The sequence below is a fragment of the Falco cherrug genome, chromosome 9, assembly GCF_023634085.1.
Source record: "Falco cherrug isolate bFalChe1 chromosome 9, bFalChe1.pri, whole genome shotgun sequence".
NCBI lineage: Eukaryota > Metazoa > Chordata > Aves > Falconiformes > Falconidae > Falco > Falco cherrug.
Genome location: NC_073705.1, coordinates 55,728,528 through 55,751,929, shown reverse-complemented (window position 1 = coordinate 55,751,929; position 23,402 = coordinate 55,728,528). Strand labels below are relative to the sequence as shown.

General features: G+C 44.7%; 1 protein-coding gene and 1 long non-coding RNA gene across 4 annotated transcripts in view; both read right to left on the bottom strand.

The window, feature by feature from the left end:
- Positions 1-8,236, bottom strand: part of LOC114015875 (uncharacterized) — a 36,944-nt gene extending 28,708 nt beyond the window's left edge. For 2 of the 3 annotated variants that reach the window (XR_008733894.1, XR_008733896.1), the window contains exons 1-2: positions 4,670-4,969; positions 1,241-1,458 (exon numbers count right to left, since the gene is read on the bottom strand). This is a non-coding gene — a long non-coding RNA (uncharacterized LOC114015875). Of the gene's footprint in view, positions 1-1,240; positions 1,459-4,669; positions 4,970-8,164 lie in introns of those variants that run through there. The other variant, XR_008733895.1, reaches the window with a different exon arrangement.
- Positions 8,237-8,544: 308 nt separating this feature from the next.
- Positions 8,545-23,402, bottom strand: part of MGMT (O-6-methylguanine-DNA methyltransferase) — a 168,716-nt gene continuing 153,858 nt past the window's right edge. The window contains exons 6-7 of the mRNA XM_055719789.1: positions 16,699-16,838; positions 8,545-9,819 (exon numbers count right to left, since the gene is read on the bottom strand). Of these exons, the coding sequence (XP_055575764.1) occupies positions 9,688-9,819; positions 16,699-16,838 (272 nt within the window). The 3' untranslated portion in view covers positions 8,545-9,687. The remainder of the gene's footprint in view (positions 9,820-16,698; positions 16,839-23,402) is intronic.

Here is a 23,402-nt window from a genome sequence, read left to right as displayed (position 1 = left end):
GGACCCATGGACAAGGCTCAGTTCAACAAGAGGTTCAACCAGGCTCAGTGCCGGGTCCTGCCCGTGGGTCACACCAGCCCCACGCAATGTTGCAGTCTTGAGGAAGAGTAAGTGGAAAGCTGTGCGGTGGGAAAGGGCCTGGGGGGGCTGGTTGACAGCTGGCTGAATGTGAGCCAGCCGTGTGCCCAGGTGGCCAAGGTGGCCATCAGCATCCTGGCTTGTAGCTGAAACAGCGTGGCCAGCAGGAGCAGGGCAGTGAGGCCACACCTCAAGTCCTGCGTTCAGCTCTGGGCCGCTCACTTCAAGAAAGACAGACCCTGAGGTGCTGGAGCATGTCCAGAGACGGGCAATGGAGCTGGTCTGGAGAACAAGACCTATGAGGAGCTGCTGCGGGAATTGGGGGTGTTCAGCCTGCAGAAAAGGAGGCTCAAGGGGAGACCTTATTGCTCTGCACAGCTCCCTGAAAGGAGGTTGTAGCGAGGTGAGGATCAGTCTCTTTCTCCAGGTAACAAGCGACAGGACAAAGAAAATAGCCTCAAGTTGCACCAGGACAGGTTTAGGTTTGGTATCAGGAAAAATGTCTTCACCGGAAAGGTTGTTAAAGCACTGGAACAGGCTGCCCGGGGAGGTGGTAGTCACCATCCCTGGGGGTATTTGAAAGACGTGTGGATGTGGTGCTTAGGGACATGGGTTAGTGGTGGGCTTGGCAGTGCTGGGTTAACGGTTGGCCTTGATGATCTTAAAGGTCTTTTCCAATCCAAACAATTCTATGATTGTATGAAACAATTTAAGAGAAAGCCCAAGAAAACAACTATCCAGGATAACAGCTACTGAGCACAGAGCAGGGCAGTTTAGTGAAATCAAGATCAATGGTTATGTAGGTAATCTCAAATACAGAGTATTCTACCTTAAAGCGCAGCGCACTGGTTGAAACAAAAAATGGAAGTGCAGCATTTTCAAGCTATTATTTCCGCCTGGCAGCTGCATTATTTTGTGTTTTGGTGAAGATGAATCAGACTTTTTTTTTGCAAGTCATACACACACTGCAGCCTCCATTGTGCACTGCTCAAACCAGCTGCACAGGGACCCCAGCAGATAGAATGCTGTAGGACCCCAACATCTTCTGCTCCAGTTCTGGCAAAAAAGGAACTTTTCCAGAGCAGTCCCACAGTGGTTGACATAAAGACACAAGACCGTGAAAGAGAGGATACTGCTCATCTGAAAGAGTCAAATTACATACCTGGACTTTATCCACAGCCTAGAGAAGACAGACAATCAATTAGTCCAGTACAGCTTCTTTGCCATATCCAGGTTGGAAAACAGATTGAAGGGGTCAAAAAACTCAGAAGGCTCCGCATGATCTGACACTTGCCTTGTCACAATTTTCTTGACAGCCAGAAGGCTGGAGACAGTTTGCTGGTCATCAGGAGCGGCAGTACAGGAAGACTGATTACCAAGCTGGGGACAAGAAACCAGTCAATTAACGGTCTGCTTGTTCTCAAAACAGTGATTTCTTCAATAACTCAGGATGGTTTTAGTCTGCTCTTTTTAGAGGACAAATGTGCTGTAAAATAGTTGCTAGAGTATACAAACATTTCTCGTTTGCAGCCTCCCGATATTGCTTTTGTGGTTCGAGGTGATCTCCAATTCAAGCAACATTTGGAGGTTCAAACGTCATTCCAGCGCCATCCTTCTTACACTTGATTGTATTTGCACAATAACCTCTGCTGCAAAATGCATTGGCAGTAGTTGAAGTGACTTTCATGAACAATATACTGGTTTCATTTCAATTTTTGCTTTTACTTCCCACTTTGATTTTGGCCACATTAAATATAACTCTCTGCAGAATTAATTCTTTGTATGGGAAGTTTCTCAACTTCTGATATTTTATTATTTGTATGGTGCCGTTAGTGTGAGGTGTGTACCCGCTCTGGCTGCTACCCCCTGTATTACCCCCTGTGCAACCATGCACTGACTTCTTTGCCTTCAGCTATTCTGTCTGATGTCTACTGCAAGGACAAATCTATGCAATGTATTGATGTAATTTTATAGATAAAAATCAGAATAGTTATATATTCATCCCCCATATTCTGTGATGTAATCCCGTCCCTGCTGCCACCCATTCATCACAGCTGCTGCAAGGGGCTAGGGTTCATCCTCCTTCTTTGCCTGACCCTATTGCCAGTGTCAGAGAGACAAAATACAAAGGCCAACAGCCTTGTGAAGAGTAATTGTGCATCCTATCAAAAATAGGATATTTTGATACGTCAAGTTTGACATCCTCTCTACTAACTGACTTCTACTGGCCCTGCTCCAAATGGCAGGTACAGTGCAGTTGTGGTTTGTGCCTCCTGAAGTGGTTGTATCTCTGCTTTGCAGATGGTGGTTAATCTACTGATCTGCTGAGTGGGGAGTTTAGGATGGTGCTACTTGGATAAAGGTCTAAAAAACCACCGCAGTGCAAATAAACCCTCTCATCATTGGAAATCTGGTGTTGGTCCAAGGTTCAGTCACAGCTACTCACAAAGAGGGGTCCGAACACACACGGTCTTCTCCCTCCAAATTAATTTATATGAGATAAGGCTATGTTTCAGAAAGTCTTTCAGAGACATAAAAGCTTTAGTAGCTTGGCCCAAGGGGCTGTGTTAAGGACAACTTACCACAGGTCCTAGATAAAATAAAAGGCATTTTCTCTCTCTCTCCTTAGCGCGCAGCCCTGACCTCGCCGAGCCTCGCCAAGCTCTTTGGCTGCACGATGTGATTTTGCTGGCATCACCCTGGCTGTCAAGGGAGAGGATCGGGACTGCAGCGCGGGACATGATCTCTCCTGTTTTCCTGCGAATTACCACAGTGGCCTGTTGGATCACCTCTCCTCTGCTCGCCGTGCTCCTCCTCTGCTCATGACTGCTGCCCGCTCCCCCTCATTCCGCCGCAGGCAGCACGGGCTCGCCAGGGACCCAGGAGGGCACCAAGTCAAAGGGGATAGGCGCAGCAGATTGCTTTCCAGCCATCCCAGCTGATTACTCAGGCATCATCCATATTCCGGCTGGAGAACGCAAAGTTTGTTATCGTGTCGTTTTAACTCCATGTGTAAATGATGCTTCAGTACAACAGCTCACACTGCAATATTCTATTAATTTGTAAAGACCTGTAAATCTCTTGAGGGGTCTACCTACAGAAACTCCGGGCCATGTGCATTTTGGGTGAAGCGCCACCCTAGGTCTCTTATGAGAAGAAGATCTACAACTAAAAAGATAAAATGGTTTTGTGATCAAATTATGCTTGTGAGCATCTTGTTCAGAAAGAACAAAAGTATTTTTTTGCTGGGCATTAAAAAGAAATTATTTCATTGCACCCATTATTTTAGCTATTGAAAGACCGCTGCTTGTCCATTGCCCCCTAAAATTAAACTTGCATTTAGGCGTCATGCTGACGGTAGTTTCAAAAGTGTGCTTCATAAAAGCAGAAATAAGAAGCATGTTCAAGGCTTACACTTTCAAAAATTCTGGGCCATAACACTGAATTTCCTCTGAAAGCCAGCCATGAGAGCAAAAGTAAATAAAAATTCAAAACATCACAGTATGCACCAATGGAAATGCCGTGGGTTTTCCTTCTGCTTGCCAGAGTTTTAAAGATCTAAGTCAAGTCTGGATCAAAAAACACTCGTGATTTCCACTCCTGGTGTCCTGCTCTCATACTCCAGCCATGGCTTTAACAAGGGCGCCGCCAAGGGCTCAGCTGAGCCACACTGTGCAGGCGAGCTCAGATCCACATTACGGAATGGCTCAAATAGCCTACTTTGAACTGCAAGTTTTCTATATGGAATTGGGTCATCTCAGTGTTCATCGGAAAGTGAAAATTACATCATTGCAAAGTCACTCTTCCTTTGATAAGAGGGCTGTAGTTGTTTTTCTCCGTAACTATCATCAGTTTTGCACTTGGAATCATGCTGAGAGTTATTTTAATTAAACACCACCCCTCTCAGCCCATCTAGCCTCTGTTGGAGCCTAACTTAGGTTGACACCCCCATACTCGAGGGGTGCCTGGGGCTGGGCTGGGCAGAGCGCCCTGCTCTGGGCTCGACCCTCAGCTTCCTCACTTGTTAAGCCCATGCCAACTTAGCGAGCAAGAGCTCGCCTTAACTCAACAGTACCTACAAGCAATTTGCAGCAATAATTTCAACAAAAGAAGACCGATGCCACCTCAGATAATATGCCCTAGGCAACACCAGCACAAGTCCAGATCAATGGGCTCCTATGCTGCCCTGGCACCTCATAGCATCCGCGGCCAGGGCCCAGGTGATGGACCAGCACCCATTTTTCTGCAGGTTAGATGAAGACTGGTTAAGGAGAAGAGCCCAGGAGGAGTTCCCCATGCTCCTTGCAGCCCTCCATCACACTCAAGGACTACTCACAGCAACAAATAAAAAGCCCTCTTTAAAATAACTAAATAAGGTACTTAAAGAAGTTTTAAAAATTGATAACTAAATGTACTGTATGGGATCAATCTTGGTTATTGCCAGGTGGAATTTTTGTCTTCTGGCTTTTTTCAGTGGAAAAACCCCGCCCACCCAACCCAGCCGCTAATGAGAAACGTTAAAGGCTTGTTAACAATATCCTTTCATCAACCCAAGGTGCTGCCAGTGCCCCGCGCTCATGTCAATTTTCACCTTGCCGTCCAGCTACCGCATCTCGCTCCGCCGGCCGTGGGTGATGGAGCCCAGACCCTTCACTGCTGCCGGCTCCGGTCAGGCTGCGCCGCCCACCCTGCCGCTCCTCCGGCCCCTTGCCCCGCTTTTGGCTGCCACCCACATGTTACTTCACACGGACTGGGGGCTGGTCTGGATCAGGCTCGGGGGGAGCTTGCTCCCCATCACTGCATCCCTCTAGACTGGGAAGGAGTGAAATGGAGGTGGCTTCCTCCTTCAGCCTTCAGTCTGCAGCGATGGGGCCAAGGCTGCCCTTCCTCGTTCCCCCTGTAGTAATAATTTGGGGAGAAAAAGAGGTTTGGAACACTGAGGGAAAAAAATAATCAGATTTGCTCCACACTAAAAATGGCGCACAACAAAAATAGCGATATTAAAAGCTAATCATCTGGAAATCCCAGACTTAAGGACAGGGAGAGATTAAAGGTTTTGCTAGGGCAGGTCTTCGGGGTGGGGGGTGGGGAGGAGGAAAAAAGAGAAAAACTGGGAAAAATGGTCCTTTTCAAGGCACACATTAGGCGTATTTATTTGTTACTCATACCCTACGCATGCTATTTGAAACAAAAATAGCACAGAGTCCTTTGACAAGCTGTATTTGCACATCAATGTAACTGAAATATCCTCTCTACTTTAATGGCAAGTGAGGGTACTGTCAGTAATATTTTCCATTGTTTTTAAAGCCAGCCACAGTAGCACAGAGCAGAGGGTACAGCCACTCAGCAAGGGCAGGGGAGTTTTAGAGAGAAGCCTTTGAACGCTATTTCTATTCAATTTCTGTAAGAATATAAAAGGAATTACAATTAAATCTGTAAATGCAATTCTTTGAGGATTTTTACATTCCTATAAGATTCTTACTGAGAAATTACTCTTGAAATAGTACATAAATCTTACAGGACTCCCCTTGGATTACTGCACTTTTAAGTTTTTAAGCAATCTTTCCATAGGTTTATTCTTTTATTGCATTTTCTTTAAAGAAGCAGGTCTTCAGCATCACCTTTCACAATAAATAAACATTTTAATACCAAGTCTATCTCTTTGACCAGGGTGCAATGCATACCGCAAATATGGTAATTTTAAAATTGGGTAAGACACTGGGAAAACTGATTAGATCTAACAAACTGTGGTATTTCCAGAAGAAATAATGACCTGTGATGTTAACAGAAACAGTAGTTTAAAAACACTGCTCCATGTCTATACCTTAATGTCATTTGGAAAGCGATGGCACTGTCCTAACAACTGTGTCACCGTTCCTTACCCAACTGACACAGCAAATATCAAGTACCACTTCAAGAGTGCCTGGTGCCTGTGAACTACTTAGAAAAATTAAATGGAAACTTTATGGGCCAAACCTTTCTCGCCCAGATCAGATGACTAATTCCTCTAACTCCAAACGAATCGGTTGCACACGGGATGAAAATTTGGTCACGTATCTAAAAATGTCCCTACCACGACAATGAATCCGTTTTCTGTTTAAGATGCTTCCAGTATGAGCTCATTACGTTGCAAACTCAGCTTGCATGAAAGCGATCTGTAACAATCCTTAAGCCTGGGGCCCTTTTCCATTTGGTATTGATACATAGGATGTAATCTGCATTTTTCATTCCGGTGTAAAACAGTACGACCAGTGTAGCTGCAATCCTGCTGTAAATCTGATGCGGGAAATACAACGTAGCCCTTCAAAAAATATTTCTACTGGCCTCAGACCGGCTGTGGAGCCCGTTGTGTATGGAAAAAAAAGAAGGGGAGGAAATGACCCACTGAAAAATCCAGTTTCTTCCATGTTCAAGGGCATCTATTTCATTACAAATGTAGTTCTGCCAAAACAAATATTATTTTTGAATCTTTCATTATCTTGGTCTCTGGAAATGGGCGAAAGCAGCATGTGTCGGTATTAGGGGCTGCCGAGCCAGCTGTCGCACCCAGCTGCGCCGTGCCACGGTGTCAGCAGCCCCCAGTGTGGCCAGCGTGGCCGGCAGGCAGGGAGCTGTGCAGGGCCGGCAGGGCAGTGCCAGGCGGGCAGGGAGCCCCGCAGGGCCGGCAGGGCAGTGCCAGGCCGGCAGGCAGGGAGCTGTGCAGGGCCGGCAGGGCAGTGCCAGGCCGGCAGGCAGGGAGCCGTGCAGGGCCGGCAGGGCAGTGCCAGGCGGGCAGGGAGCTGTGCAGGGCAGGCAGGGCAGTGCCAGGCCGGCAGGCAGGGAGCTGTGCAGGGCCGGCAGGGCAGTGCCAGGCGGGCAGGCAGCCCCGCAGGGCCGGCAGGGCAGTGCCAGGCGGGCAGGCAGGCGTGCAGGGCAGGCAGGGCAGTGCCAGGCGGGCAGGCAGCCCCGCAGGGCCGGCAGGGCAGTGCCAGGCGGGCAGGCAGCCCCGCAGGGCCGGCAGGGCAGTGCCAGGCCAAAGGCACAGCGCTGCCTTCTGCTCCCGCTTTCCCCCGTTTCCCCACGCACCGAGCGGTGCCCCCGCGCTGCGCCGGCCCCGAGCGGCCCGGGCCGCGACACCACCCCCCCGGCGCCCTGCTGCCGGCCTTGGCACCTGCGGCGGAGATACACGCGTGTGTGTGCGTGTGTGTGTGTGTGCCTGCCTGTGTGTGTGTCTCTGTGTGTGTGTGTGTGTGTCTGTGTGTCTGTGTGTGCGTGTGTGTCTGTCTGTGTGTGTGTCTGGGTGCCTGTGTCTCTGTGTCTGTGTGTCTGTGTGTGTGCCTGTGTCTCTGTGTGTGTGTGTGTGTGTGTCTGTGTGTCTGTGTGTGCGTGTGTGTCTGTCTGTGTGTGTGTCTGGGTGCCTGTGTCTCTGTGTCTGTGTGTGTGCCTGTGTCTCTGTGTCTGTGCGTGTGTGTGTGTGTATGTGTGTGTGTCTGCGTGTGTGTCCGTGTCTGTGTGTCTGTGTGTGTCCGTGTCCGTGTCCGTGTCCGTGCGGCGGCTGCCGGCCACCCTGTCACGGGTTAATCACCTTTGTTAATCGCAGCCCAGGCCGGGGCCATGGCGCGCGGGCACAGCGCGGACACCCCCGGCCCGCCCGGCCCTTCCCTGCGCCGGGGCGCCCTCTGTTGGGCAGCGCGGGCAGCGCCGCCCGGGCCTGGCCCCGCCGGTCCCCTGTCCCGCCCTGGCCTGTCCCCTGCCCGGCCCCGGCCCTGACCCTGCCGGCCCCCTGCCTGGCCCTGTCCTTGGCCTGTCCCTGCCCAGCCCTGTCATTTGTCAGTCCCCTGCCTGTCCCTGTCCCTGCTCAGCCCTGCTTGTGGCCCTGCCCGTCCCTGCTCCCCCCTGTCCCCTGCCCAGCCCTGCCAGTCCCTATCCCTGTTCCCTGCCTGTCCCTACCCTTCTTCCCTGCCGGTCCCTGCCCCGTCCCCATCCCCCGCCTGTCCCTGCTCAGCCCTGCCCAGCCAGCCCCTGCCACCCTCCACCCCACAGAAACTGAGCCAGAACCTTATTTTGCTAAAAAGTTGGGGGATTGCTTCAGAAAGGTGTTACCCACCTTGAAGACCAGCGCTCGTAGTCACCATAGCTGCAAAAATAAAGATACATCCCTGAAAAAGCAAATACCTTTAAGAAAAACAGCAAGGGATGTAAATGTGAGAAAGGTTAAAGTTTACGTTTGCTACCGTGTTCTTTTGTTGGTAGCATGCATTATAAAAAAAAATAAAATACACCCAAACTGTACATATTATAAGGCTATATTTTTATCTCGGGGTTCTGGTGACACGTACAAACCACTTGAGCTTTGCTTTCGTGGTTTATATTGCCACCAGAAACCCTTGATAAAAATACAGCTTTATATTGTACAGTGGGGTATAGTTTATTTTCTCCATATATCATATACTGTGTTTTATTTATAAACATACACAAAGACACTCGTACATGCAAAGCAGTTTTTTTATTGAAGTAATTCTGAGATATCAATAATACTGTATTAACTAACGCATTGTAACACAATAATTTTTTGGCTAGCAATGGCCTTTCTAAAGAGACATCTATGAAAATATGATAAAACACATAAAAAAAAATCAGTATTTCCATGTTACAATTTACGATTCCCATACTGAAAATTTCAGCTTCTGGTGTCTCATACTTGCAGAGAACCCTGCTTAAACCACCTCAAAGTTTAGCTTCAAAATCTCTTGAATGCTTCAATCCTTCCTACAAAGGGGCTACTGGAAATAAAGCTTCACCTAACAGAGAAATGCAAAAATCCAGTGCAACAAATCAAACGACAAAACGAAATGTGCTGCTGCTGAAGACACAACTAATGATGAGCTTTTCAATATTTTGCCCAAGTTGCGCTAATCAGACTGCTTACTTAAAATACACTTTTCATACAATTTGTCAGCAGCTTCTCTTCCACCTGCTTTTTGCACAAAAGGCAACAATTTTTATTCCCATCTCTCACAATCCAAAAAGAAAAGCTGGAAAGAGGCAATTCAATAGCCGCTTGCTTTTGAATACATCTCAATGTGCTCCGTGAACTCCTGTTTAGGTAACGCACCGTTGCAGGCACCGAGGAGGTGCGGGCAGCCCTGGGCAGGAGGCTGGCAGGGCTGAGCGTGCCAGGCTGGGCGGGAGTGAGCATGGGCTCAGGCTTGGGCTCGCTGGCTGCCCCTCGGCGAGCGCCAGATGCTTCCTTAGGGAGAGGCTTGCACCTCACATTTGCCATGTCCCTCCTACTCCCTTATCCGTGCTTTAATGGACATTAAAAATAGAACAAAACAGGACTGGAGATGGGAACAAAATCCATGCACAACAGGCCTGGACCACTGTAGTCATTCTGCTGTAAAATGTAAAAACAAGAAAGGGCAGCTGAGCTGCATCCCTCAGGACGCATCCCGCTTTTTTAATATAGTGGTGCCACCACACATTTCACTTTGGATGTTGCATTATATTTATATGTCACTCAAATATTTACCATTTTTCTGAATTCTGCTGGGTGCTCTGAGAGCTTGTTATAAGCCAAGTATCCGCGGTTGTATGTCTTGGCTGGTTAGCAGCCGTGGCTGAGCTGCATCAATATGCTAACTTCTCTTTCTGGAGCTTCTCGTGTGACAAAAGCCACTCTTTCATAAGGTTTCCCCCTCCATAGTTGCCGCTCTGCCCGCTGCTGCAAATCACCCTGTGGCACGGTATTATAATCGGGATCTGCAAAACACACAAAAATAAGGAAGGCAGCAAAGGGTGAAGGCAAAGAGGAGCGGCGGCTGGGGAGGATGCCCATAAATCCACCGCTAAACCAGGAGTTGTCTGCCACCAGGCTAGCAGGGATGGGGACTGAAGGAGCCACGTGAAAGAGCACACTGGCGGAGTCCCGGCGTACCGGGGAGCAGGGGACAGCCACAGCACCAGGGCCATGCGCCTGGCTCAGCTGCGACCGTGCGGAAACAGTGCTGAGCATGGGCTCTGAAGGCCAGCCCGATTCTTAGCAAAAATAAGTATGGACAGAAATTTTCATACATAGAAACAACGTAAAGTCTTACAAGGGTAAAACTGATCTGTTAGATCCCTATCTAAAAAGTTCTCTGCAAGCAGCACATTGTCCTGTGCTGCGCCAGCCCTCTCCAGCAGCCAGCCCTCAGCGCCCAGGGTGGGCGACGAAGCCTCGCAGACCCAGAGCACACAGAAGGAGAGCAAAGAGGCACAGGACGACTATTAATCATCACCCAGGATAAGAACAGGACACATTTCTGGGAATAAAAGCAACACAGGCCACTGAGAAGAGCGCTTCCAAAGTGAGATTCCTGAACCCCTGCTAGCGCAGCAGATCTCCTCCTCTCGCCATAGCACCTCTATGTGCATTGCTGAAAAATTCTCTATACGAACAAGCTGCTATTTATTATTTAACAGCAAGTCAATCCAAAATGGGTTGTGAATTTTTAAAACCTACAACAGGAGAGATTTAATTCATACCTAACTCGTTTTCATCATGCCTTCTACTTGGTATCATTTATAGCCAAATGTCATGGATTCTGAAAAATCAATGCAAGAAGTTACATAATAGACTGATAATGTAGAGAAGTACATAAACGCGTTTTTTTTTTAAAATATTATTTTTTATTACAGGTGATTATCATAGTTGAAGTACACTCCATAAAAAATGCAATACATCATCTCTAATCACGCTGTTTGTGTTTTGGTAACTGCACAGTAATTCGATCGCAATACTATAGCTGTGAAAACAGTAACTCACTAAAAAGTGCAGTTTTAACAAATTTGGATATTTTAAGTCAAAAAGTAGAATTTATTTATATATAGACACACAGACAAATTACACACTTTACACTGACTTATTTTAATCCCATTTAATAGTTATTTCAGTACAGTTCAAGCTGTGCTCATATTTGAGTCTGGGACACACAATACCCAAAGCAGCTGAACAGCTACTGGCCAGACCTTTATAAATTGGGGTTTTTTTTGGGTTCTTTTGGTTTTGTTAAATAATTTCAACGGCTGAAATTTAAAATCTCAATCTCAGCCCACAGGCTATCACATTAAATGGGAATACACATAGGTGCTTTTTGTTAATCAAGGTTTGAAAAAAATGCTTGTAATAGCTGCTTTATTTGGAGTTGGCAATACCACAAGTGAATTATGCATCCATGACAACTCCAGTGAGCACCAATAAAATCTTTACTCTATACCGTGCCATCCTGCGCTTGGTTTATGACTTCTTTAAAGAAGTTGTTTTTTGCAAGTGTTTTTCTGTTTTGGGATTTCTCCACCTTTACAATCCACGTGCACAAGTTACTGCAGGCGGATTTTCTTGAGTGACAAAGCTGTAACAAGCCATAATGACACACTGTAAAAAGTCTCCAAGGTTAATTTGCAATTCTTCAAAAACTTATACAGTAAATAAGCATATTTTGATGGTAAGGCTATAAATCTTGCTACAGACAGGGGCCAAAACCTCTTTCCGAGCCTGTTCCCTGCTGTGCTCAGATGGGCAAGGATGCTTGAAATTGGGGGTGGGTGGGGGGTGGGGGAGGAACGAGGGGTGGGTCCATGTACTGGGGAATTTTGTCAGGGGGTTAAGCTGATGACTTCTCCTGCCAAAAACTGTGCGAGGAGATGGAAGATGTGCCCAAGAAGAGGGGAAACAAAATAAAAAAGACTTTATTTGCAGGTGGTATGAGCTGGCATGCTGCGCAGGGTCTTGGTTGATCCCTGGGTCAGTGCAGGACCTATTCACAAACGCAGGGATGCGTCGCTGAGCTGCTTACCATCAAGGAAGAAGACGAGGGTATGAAATAAATGCAGCTTTTTCCACCCCCAAATAAAGAATTTCATACTGAGTTTGTCCTAACAAAGGCAAGTGCCCGTACATCACCCTCCATAGTGTCAGACGTAAAAGAAAATGCAGTACAAAGGCTGTATCAACGCTGTAATTTAAAAATATTGAATATTGCTTCAGTTTGGCTTAATTGTGGTGACAACGTTCTGACTACTAAAATAATTAAACCTGCTAAAATTTATTAGGGCCCTAAGGACATTTTAGAGGGAGTACTACCCTAGTCTGGAGCTTTAATGCCTCAGCTACATTTAATGTAATTTTTATCAATAACCAAGGAGCTCATAATATTATAGCTCCAATGAAATCTTCATGCTGTGAAATCTAATTCATCTAATACATGAATCTATCACTTTCACAGACCCTACCTCAAACGCTATAAAACTTCCAAACCCATAGATTTGTATCCGACAAAAATAACATGAAGGGGCCCTTGGATCAATAACGGAGTCCCTCTGATTCGGGCACCAGCTGAATATTTTCTCCAACTTTGCTTTTGTTCTTCTGGGTAGAGGCCCACAAGGGAAAGAGCTTGTTTTCACTCGCAGCCTCATCAATACCTAAATCCTGGTGAACAAGTGACACTGAGAAGCTGTAATCAATAGCTCCCTGTGCGTTTTTTCTTCTGGTCAAATGGTTCAGCACTACTGACAGCCCTGACACTCAGAACATGATGCTAAATCTTTATCAACAGCCATCTGGGTGACTGGCAGAACAAGACTCGGGTGGTCATTAACGCTCGTGGCAATCTGTGAATAAACTAACTCCTCAATAATGCGTTTGTTTAGAAAAAAGGTGGGGAAAAAAACTCCCTGTGCAAGGTATTGATCGTCTTTGAACTGCATTTAGCAAATTCTGTCTGAGGACGGAGCGGAGCGGTGCTTGCTGTGGCGCTCCGCTCGTTAAGAGTTTTCAATTTGAGGCGACGGAAACCTGACCGTCCCATTATAGCGCTGATGGGCTGGAGACCTTCAGAAACTGCCAAACTGTCAAAACCAGATCAGCCAGGTCATAACGGAAAGAGCTGAAATATCACGTTATAACACACCACGAGAATCACGCTTGGCAAAAAATAATCTTTCTGTTTGCTCATGTCCTATTGCTCTTTCTCCCCCTCTTCCTCAATAGAAACAAACACCGTAAGGTGACCCAGCATGGGTCCTGGGTTACTGCAGCCACTGAAGGAATTAATGCGCAAGTAGTTTTATGTGCCCGCAACATTTCAAATCCATACTTTGCAATCTTCTCATAAATGCATGATTACTCCTTCCCATCCTCAATGTTTAAAACAGTTTGGCTGAACAGTATCTCAAAGACAGACTGATATTAGTGCCGAGCTGTACACGCAGCCACGCTTTAGCCTGAACAATAACACAACTGGAGAGAATATAAAAAAACAACGTACGCAGCTACAACTACAGTTAACAGACCACTGAAGACGTCTTATTTAAGGCACAGAACAGTCAATTAGGATGGCCTTGGACTAATCAGCCCAACATTCGCCATCTCCCATGAGTCTCTGTGATTTCTTTTTGATCCTCCTATACTAGTCTAATGAGATTTTTAATTGAACTTTATGGGTTCCCTTTGAGGACCACAGACCTTGCAATCAATGTGAACCGCAGTAAACTATTTGAAGTTTCTCTTGCAAAAGGTGAGACATCCTCACCATGTCCTTGGCATAAATTGAAACAAAGATGTTGCACCTCTCAGCTGCTGCTGGCACCTATTCCACCTTCTCATAAAGTTGAAGGTCATCGTATGAATTATGTGAAGCAACCCAACTACAAAGGGAAACCTGTGGAATGCCCGTCACCAAAATTAAAGACCAGTCCCTGATTAGCAGAAGGGGAAAATGTTCTGGTATGTTGTGGAAAAAAGTGAGATTTGCAATTTTATCAACACGTTTGAGGAACAATGCAATGCCAGGCTTGGGTTTATTTCCAATGCTCATTTTTAGTTACTATTACCCTCATTAAATCACGCTTATGACTTAATCATCAGGTTTATAATTTAGTCCTTTAATCATAGGAAGCATCTCAAGGTGCTAACATATTTTGTTATTTTGCATAGCTTCTGCAGCAATCATTGACAGAAGTATTCACTTTTCCTTCACATTTGCAATACAAGTAATCGCTAGTGTCGGCTTCTCTCCTGCGAGCAAAAATCACTAATCTGCTGCTTAACAAAACATCACATTTCTGCAACAATTTCGAAGCAATTGCTCCTCAAAACCAGTATTTATATCCTAAAGCTCACATCACAGGTGTAGCAGTTGTTAACACCACAGCTCTTTGCATTCTGTGCTGATATGTTAATGATGCTGCAGTCCAGATGACGTGTTCAGTTTAATGAACTGTTTAGTTAGATTCAAAGCTCAATATCTCATCTGATAAACAGACTGCGAGTGTGTTTATACATGTACCAGGTTCACGGGTATCCTGCAATTCTATGCAAGTAGCACACTACCACAGAAACTCACATAATGTCTAATGGGTTTAAGCTTCTAAGCTCAATAAAGGACTACATCCTGATATTTTAAGCGTATATCATATTTTCCTAGGAAACAGTTCATATAAGCTGTATAAAGCTATGTTTAGTCAATACGCTGTATTGTACTTGACAATACAAACTATTTTAATATGATGGAATGCTTTCCAATATAATATGGTGTACTTTAAGATAAGGCAATACAATGCAAACCTACAGGAAAGAGTTCTCAAAGAATAACAATATAGTGCTGTGCAAAAGGATATGTAATTGCTATCGCCTAGAAATGTACCCAGCTTTGCCCTCAGGCTGCAGTGGAGCAGCAGCATCCAAAGTAGCGGTAACAGCAGGTTGTGGTGTGAAAATTCCTGCTTTTTCCCCTGTGAGGAAGGATGAAAATAGTTCTGAAAATATACAGCAAAGCTACTGCAATTTTTTTTAAATAGGGTCCTACCTTATTATTGTTATTTCCCGTCCCATACTATGGCTGCAGTGTTTTCCATCCCCAGCAGAAAATTTTTAAGCATATTATAGACAAAAATGTATAGCTTTAGGGAAAAATAGATATATTAATATAATACCACCCCAATATTTCATAATAAAAAGCTGATAATAAAAGGAAGTAAAAACTGTAATGAGAGCCCTGCCCATTCCAAAGCACATTTTTATCACTACTCCTGTAGTCAATTTGTAATTTCGTGCACATTCCACAAGCAAGCACACACATAGTCCTTCTGCACTTAATGCGAGCATCTATTTACTATGTTTCTCCTATTTCCCATACATATCCTTACATGGTCTTTCAGACCTATGAGCTGTAATATGCAGGTTGACTATGCATCATGCGCAGGTTGATTTTATGAATGAGGTGAGATACAAAGATAATATGTGGCACAGCAAACCCCCCTCACCTTTATTACTTCTGTATGTAAAGCCACCAGCTCTTGTGAAAACAGATTTTCTAACCCACTCTGCGACTACACATTGCAGTCTCATATGTATGTTATGAAAGAAAATACCGAGAGGACTGAATGTAAAAGCAACACAGGAGGTTAGAGATTACAGCAGGTACAACGCTGGAGAAAAGGAGAGGAATTTGGGCATGGAAAGGCACATGTTGCTCAGGGCAAGCGGTAATGAGGGGAAATATGTTAAAGGATGGCCAAAAAAGCCCCAGCGATCTTAACAGAAATCAGTTTTTTATATTTTTCAAGGCAAGTAGCAAGGGAACGAATGTGTAAAGACAGAGAGCGTGGCGTTCTGTTTGCCCGCCTTTCCGTTCCTCTCCTTCGCGTGGGAAGCAGCCGGGCTGGCTGCAGCAGCCACCCCAAGCAGTGCAGACCCACCGCAGCGCCCGGGTACCGCGCTCCCCACTCTGCCGCCATGGCAGGTCTTGTCCTGCAGACCAAAGCCCGGACTCTGTGGGTTTAGAGAACTGAACTGCCTCCTCCACTCCCCGGGCAGTGCAGGGACACCCATCCATTCCAGAAACCCTCCAGTTTCTAACGGGATGCGAACCCAGCCACAATGGGATATATGACCCACCAAACTCACCTACTCCAATCAGCGTGAGGCGGGTGCATACATACATCTGGAAATCTAAACCTTGACAACTAAAAGGGAAGGATAACTACCGGGAAGACAACAGACCAACTATTATACCGTTTTTCCAAAACCCACAGGCGTAACTCAGAGCACTGCTGCCTCCAGTTGGTTCAAATTCAGGCAACTCACCTGTATCTAATGGGGAAATGACACTTCTGGTTTGCAGTACGCGGGGGAAAAAACTATATTGACAATTAGAAATTTGATTCAAAGATGTACCTGCATGATTTTAAATCCCTTCTTGTCCACAATTCCAGAAATGTATCCATGCCAGAGAGGGCAGACTGCTGTTAAGACAACCAAAGCTACTCACACCCTGTCAAAATGAGGTCTGTGCTGGGGACAAAAGCCTTCCCTCAGCTAAGTATTATACATATGGAAGTCTGAGGACAACAAAATGTGTAGAGGCTGATGAATTAAAAGGAGTGTTTCTCTTTCAAATCTAACACCATAAATGGTAGGGAATAAATCACAGTAAACTGGGTTGTGCATTATTGCTGATTAAAAACACTTACTGACCTTATTACTCATGGTAGATGAGCTTTCATAGCAGATAAATTTAATCTAATGACATATAGCCACAAAGCTCTCTAAATCCAGCATCTTCCATCAACTTTATTTAAAAGTTGATGTGAACTTACAGGATTGCTCCTCATTGCTCCTCCCACCGCTCTCGCTGCTCTGCTGTTGCCTGCGAGGTCTGCTAATTGCTTGTAGGAAATGGCCTCTCCAAACTTCACGTCTCTCAACAGGGTCCACAACACTTGTCTGGTGAATGAATCTGCAAAGAAGATGAAGCCAGCACTGTTCGTATGCATGGCTGAAAAAGCCAAGATAAAATATTCAAAAAACACAACACAAAGCAGAATCTCAATAGCAGCTTTCTAATTTAAATTTAAACAGCCCCGATGCACTGTCCTGTTATTGTATCCTATATTACTACATTTAAATACATGATTATTAGAAAGAGTGCTTCAAGTAACCGATCACTATAAAAAAGGATTTAAGGCTTTGATTTTCCTATATTTTTAATTTGCTTCAAGTACAATTATCCTGTTAACTCATACAATGTGGTTTTTCCATTAAATTGGCAGAGTATAAATTAGCATAGAGTCAAATTAAAAAGGGAAGAAATAACCGGCTCTACCTATTTTACAAAGCCCTCGCATCTCCAGCTAATTTCCAACTTCAGCTGGGACACGCGGTAGAAGAAGCCCTAGAGCCAGCGGACTCGGTATTATCCTGGCTGACTGCATTTTATAGTCGAGACCCCCAAGCTACTGCTCAGCATTGCAGACATTACGAAATGTAAGGACTAGCTGTGACCTTGAATGTACGGCACATCCTTAATGATACAGAGCTCCGGAAAAAAAAAAAAAAAAGTATCTTCCATTATTTTAATTTTAATTCACCAGCAAATTGCTTCTAAGTGTTCCAATTGCTGAAATAATGAATAAGCAAATGCATTAGGACCAGCTTTCTTCTGCATCTCCGGGTTTTACCTTCCCAACCCAGGATTATTTTACAAAAGGAAAATTGATAGTTGTGTTTGGATTTTAGTTGGGTTGAACACCTATTGCTCTTCCAAGGCACTTGTAAAAGCTTTGAAGATCTAACTAGTGAATAACTTACTGAGAGGAGTGAGCAGGCGAATAAAAAAAAGAAAGAAAAAAGCGGGGGGAAGAGACCCCTTCCCCCAGCTGAGAGCTTCAGTATCCTGCTTTGGCAAAGAAACAAACTGATTAAAACCATTTTCTTTCTTCAGTTGTCAAAAAAGACATTGATTATGTTACATAGGAACATAGTGAAATGTGATTTTGTTCTTAAAGGAAACCCATACACCATTATGTGTGTGTTAAATAATAAAAATCACTTCTTAACTGAAGGGAATGATAATCACTTCATTGAAAAAATCTGTTTAGTCTTTATTATAACATTAAGCAAATTAAACATCAGCATAATCCAGGTGATACGAGAAAAGGGTCATCAAAGAAATTAACTTTGTTGTTCATTAATTTACATGGATTAGTAGAGGGCAAAGAGATAGCAAATCTGCTCTAGTTTTTTATGATATAATTTCAAACTGTACACCATTTGTGGCAGTAGGGTGACTTTGGGGTTAATCAGACTGATTTGTCCTTTTAATTGCTTTCTATTCAAAGAAAATTCATTAGATAATGTTCTCTTCAAAATTCATGAATCAATTTAACTGAAGAAACCACATTAACAGCTTTGGGTTCATTAGCACAAGCAGTTGTGTTACTAGCTGATTGCTAGGAGGGTTTCCTTAGGCAAACAGATTTTGTTTACTGTGATTTCTTCAGAAAGGTTTATTTCAAATCAAACTGTTACTTATTATTTTTTAACATTCTTTTCAAGCCGGCAAGATTAGTGTTAACCTCGCCTGCTCAGAGGTCTTGGGGAATTACTGCCTGATGTCATCTTTTAAATCAATGAAACGCAGTGACTGTATGTCGCCAGGGCCCGAGTCCAAAAATATCCCTTTTTTTGGCAGGGCAGGCAGCAGGCTGGGACGTGACGGACCTGTAACTTTCTGAAACCTGTAGGAATAAGGGGAGAAGCAGGTGCAGAGTGTGCTGGAGCACTGAGCGGCTGCGGGAGGAAGGGGCAGCTCCGGAGCCCACCGCAGTGACAGCTCCACTGTGCCAGGCGATGCCCGAATTATTGAGTACCTTTTAGCACGCTAAAAGAGGGACAGAGATTATCCTCTTCTGACAAGCCGGGGCAGAGATTATCCTCTTTCCAGAGCCACTGTACATTTTTCATGGGAGAATATATACTGCCTCCGCACCCACATAAAACACTCAAAGTTATAGTTCAAAAGAATGAAAAATTTAGCAATCATGCACATCATTTTATAAATGTATCTGAAAACTCAATTTCATCCTGTAGGGAGCAAATGCATTAATTAGTTTAAGCAGCTCTAAGAGACAGTGCCAAATACTGTTATTAAACTGTCTGCAAGTGTGAGTGCCTCTAAGCATAACCTGCCCAAATTAGATGGCTGAACTTTCACCAATTTTCAGCGTGTGCCAACATTTTATGCTGTTAAATATCATTATAAAGTGCTGTAAAATACGCACATAAAAATTAACGCACACAAATTCTCTCGCTACGTGAAAACACTTCATACCTCTGCGAGCTGAGGATGCCTGCGCCATCTCAGCGAGGCAGATGCCGGCAGAGCAATGGCTGGACCGAACCACATCACACAAATATATCCGAGGTTCTCTCCTTTCTCTGCACCCACCTACAGCGCGCCCTGCACTGCTGTCAGCAAAAGTACTCCCTCCAGGCGAGCAGGTTCTGGACTGCCCTCTCGCCAACAAACAAGCATTACGGCCAACACAAAGCAACTCATGTTGCTGAATGCTCCTGCTCATCAAAGCCATCGCTAATTGGTCAGATTTTACGTGAAAACGCACAATTCACCAATTCCCACTGTTAGCTGGAGCTGCACTGGGAAGGTGGGCGTGAAGGTGGACTGAAGGATGGGGAAGGGAGAGATCTGCAACTGAGTTGGGTTTTCAATTCTCCACAGCCCTAAGGACCCACTCCCACCTCCAGCTACTATGTCCGTGGCACCCAGGGACTACAAAGGCAGTTGAGAGGTTTCACAGAATCACAAGATGGTTTGGGTTGAAAGGGGCCTTTAAAGGTCATCTTGTCCCAACCCCCTTCCATGGGCAAGGACATCTTCAATGCAATCAGGTTGCTCAGAGCCCTGTCCGAACCGACCTTGAACGTTTCCAGGGATCAGGCATCTACAACCTCTCTGAGTAACCTGTGTCAGTGTTTCACCACCCTCATCATAAAAAAATTTCTCTTTATATCTAGTCTGAATCTACCCTCTTTTAATTTAAATCCATCACCCCTTGTTGTATTGCAACAGGCCCTACTAAAAAGTCTGTCCCCAGCTTTTGTACCAGCCCCCTTTAAATATTGCAAGACTGCAAGGAGGTCTCCCTGCAGCCACTTCTCCAGGCTGAACAGCCCCTCCTGAATGATAGGCGATGGGTGAATGACTTCTGGGATGTCTTCCTCCTACGGGCATCACCCTTGCCTTACTCGCTGGTCACAAACCTCCTAACTGTGCGTTACTACCGGCCTCACCAACTGACGGTAAATCGGCAAAGCAATGCACCACCACGCCGGGAGTGGATGTGCCAGGACTGATTGGAAATTACTATTCACAGATAAGTTGCAAGCCCCTAAAAAGAGGGACTGACCCTGAACCTGCTGTTAATGCCTAAACGCTCTAGGGGTCACTCATGACAACCCGCTAGACTTTAATTCTCCATATGAACGTTACATCCGTGGGGATAACGAGTGAAAATCGAGTGACAATCAAGTTTACTTTACCACCAGCCGTATCGTAAGTTTTAACAGTGTAACTGAAGGTGGCAATTAGTGAAGTCATACGCGCTGCCAGAGCATTTATGGTGTTAGTAAGGGGCTCAGCGCCCAGGGCTGGCAGGATGGATGCTACGGGCAGCACAGAGTGGGAAGAGCAGAGCTACCAGCGTCAGCCCCCTCCTGCCCCTCTCTGCCCCTCCTTGCATGGTTCATGGGGCCAGAGAGGTTCAGAAGATATACAGTCTGATTTTACATCCTTTTTAATCCCTTTGATTAAGATGGAAAAAAGACAGACCAATTTTTTCCTTCTCCTCAACATAGATTGCTGGGAATGTTAGTTTTTCTGTTTGCTGGGGGGGTGGGGTATTTTTGATTTTGTTTTTTGGTTTTTTTTACCAAGGCTTTTTGAAAATGGAAAGAAAGAGTTAGAAATACTCACCCCTTCTTGCCAGCTTTTTCGCAGGCTGTCTGGGGTGCTACGTAGAATTTTTTTTTTTTTTTTTTTTTTTTTTAATGCTTAGTGGTTTTCCCTTTACTCCTACTGACAAAAATACAACCAAGTATAACACTTGAAAAATATTTCAAAATTTCTCTACAAAACAGCTGGTCCCACAGCAGCACGAGCTTCCACCTAATCCAGAAAACTTAGTTTGGCTCCTGGACCTTGGAAGAACAGATTCAGATTCAAACTGAAGAACTTCTACTGACAAAAGGCAACCGTGTAAATAGTTAATGCAAGCAAGAGGGCTGATTTTCAGCAATTTTGAACCTCCTTCACTAGTAAGCAAGCTGTTAAAGCCATATTAAGCATGTCACCTAAAAAGCAATCTGAATACTAACAACCACTGCTGCCCTATCCTAGCCTGGACTTGCAAGGGGTATGTGAAAGACAGATGCTTGTCTAGTTTTGTAACTTTTATTATATTTTGCTCTTGTTGTGATCAAGAAATAAATTTTCTTCCCTTTTACAGTGGCTGCTAGCCCCTGACCACTGGTACTCTACAGTGAAAAATGCAGTTATTAGTTGCTGTTAAAGGATTACTGTGAATATAGATTAGACAGTATGGTGATACTGTATGCCATAAAATAGCCCAAGCATCGCACCACTACAGAAACAACGGATTCCTTAAAATCAGGGTGCAACCATCTTGCCAAAGTCACTGAGAAAAGACTATGAACTTCTATTGCTGCTGTCTGCATGTGTGATTTTGATATATTAGAGAAGACAGAAAGTGCCTAACTGAAAACAGTCAAGTTAAACTTTACCTTTATGATTGATTAAATAGCCCAACCAAAGCAAAGACCTTGGTCATTCTGAATGACTAAGCTTTATGAATAAAGATCCAAAAATAATCTAATTTTAGAGTACCTATTACTGACTTTATATAATCCACTCATCCAACTTTAGAGTAAAAAGAAAGTTCACTTATAAAAATGAAAGAAGCAAAAGTTCCAACAAAATCATATTTCATTTTAACAGGTAAATAATGGAGGGATTAGACAAGTATTTACCGGATTCCACCTCTAGTTCATTCAAGACCTGCAAGGGCATCTCTGTGCCCATTATTTTAGATATACAGTTGGACAAAAATTCCCCAGTTAAAACCACAGCAATTCCATGTAGAAGACAGAGATCTAAAGGAAACCTCCTGCCTCAAAAGCATCAGCCTAAACCTCTTTTTTTAAACATTTTTGTAAAAAACTTCCTTGCAGAATAAAAATCACTCGCTCATCAGCTACTCTGCAGCATACAACACCCCATGCACCTATTTAATCTCCCAACCTTCATCGGCTGAGCTCATACTCATGGTGTGCACAGATTTCCTACGCTATCCTTGCCCAGCCTCGACTCCAGCTAAAGGACTCTTCCCACCCCTCCAAAACAACTGCCACATTGCTCCTTCCCCACCGTCACTCTATCATCGCATCGTTCAGGCAACTCATCCAATAGTTTCCCACACTCTGCCCTATTTCTGATGGCATTTAAATAGCTAAATTAGTATTTATACCTGAAACCCTAACACTTTCATATTATTCAGATCTGACCCCATGGGACTGCTGGCCAAGAGGACATGGACCTCTCTGTCTACTCCCTGCGGCGTAAGAGGCGGGTGCTCAGTGCCACCCTCTGCAGGGCAGAGCCACCGGACTGTCACGGACAGCACACCTCGACTGCAGATGTATCACATTTTGAAATGTTTTTCTTTATTTACTTTATACTATTTCTCACTAGCATACCCCTATGCCCCATGGATCACAGCAGTAAAGTTGTGTTGCTAGTGCATATTTCTGCGGCACAACTAAAAGAGTGATATTCCTTGAAAACATGTTGCATTTTCCCCCAATAGAGAAAACACTCTACATTTGTTCTACATTTATCTGGAGATAAATTAGGGTCAACTGCAATGCATTCTGACTACAGAACTAGGAACCTTTCAAGGAGATGCCACTAAGCATTCAAAAATTCAAAAACCCCAAACCAACCCAGCATGTAGCACTGGCAACGGCTGAACTCAACTGCCCCCTCCGATGTTGCGTCTTTGGTGAACCTAAGTTCTTGCAGCAGCCCCTGCGGTGCCTAAGTCTGCCCCAGCACAAGCCCTGTACAATCTCCTCTATTTTCTGAATACTGCTCTGCAGATACCGTTGCAAGAGTAAATACTTAATGAAATTCCAAACATCAGTTCATAAATATTAGGCAGTCCATATTAAAGCCATGAGAGTACACTAGAGCATTGGATAATGTGGCTCAGGTGTTATCTCGTACTCTCCTCCCACGGGTCATGATGTTCCCCTTTCCGTGCGGTACAGGAACGTGGGCTAGGGGACTGCTTTTATAACATTTTTATGTATTGCCTATGCATGTATGTGTTCGCAATATGTAATATAATAAAACATAAACGCAGCTATAATTGATAAATGTACCATATATCTGTATCACTTAAATGAAAAATGTACCAATATGCTT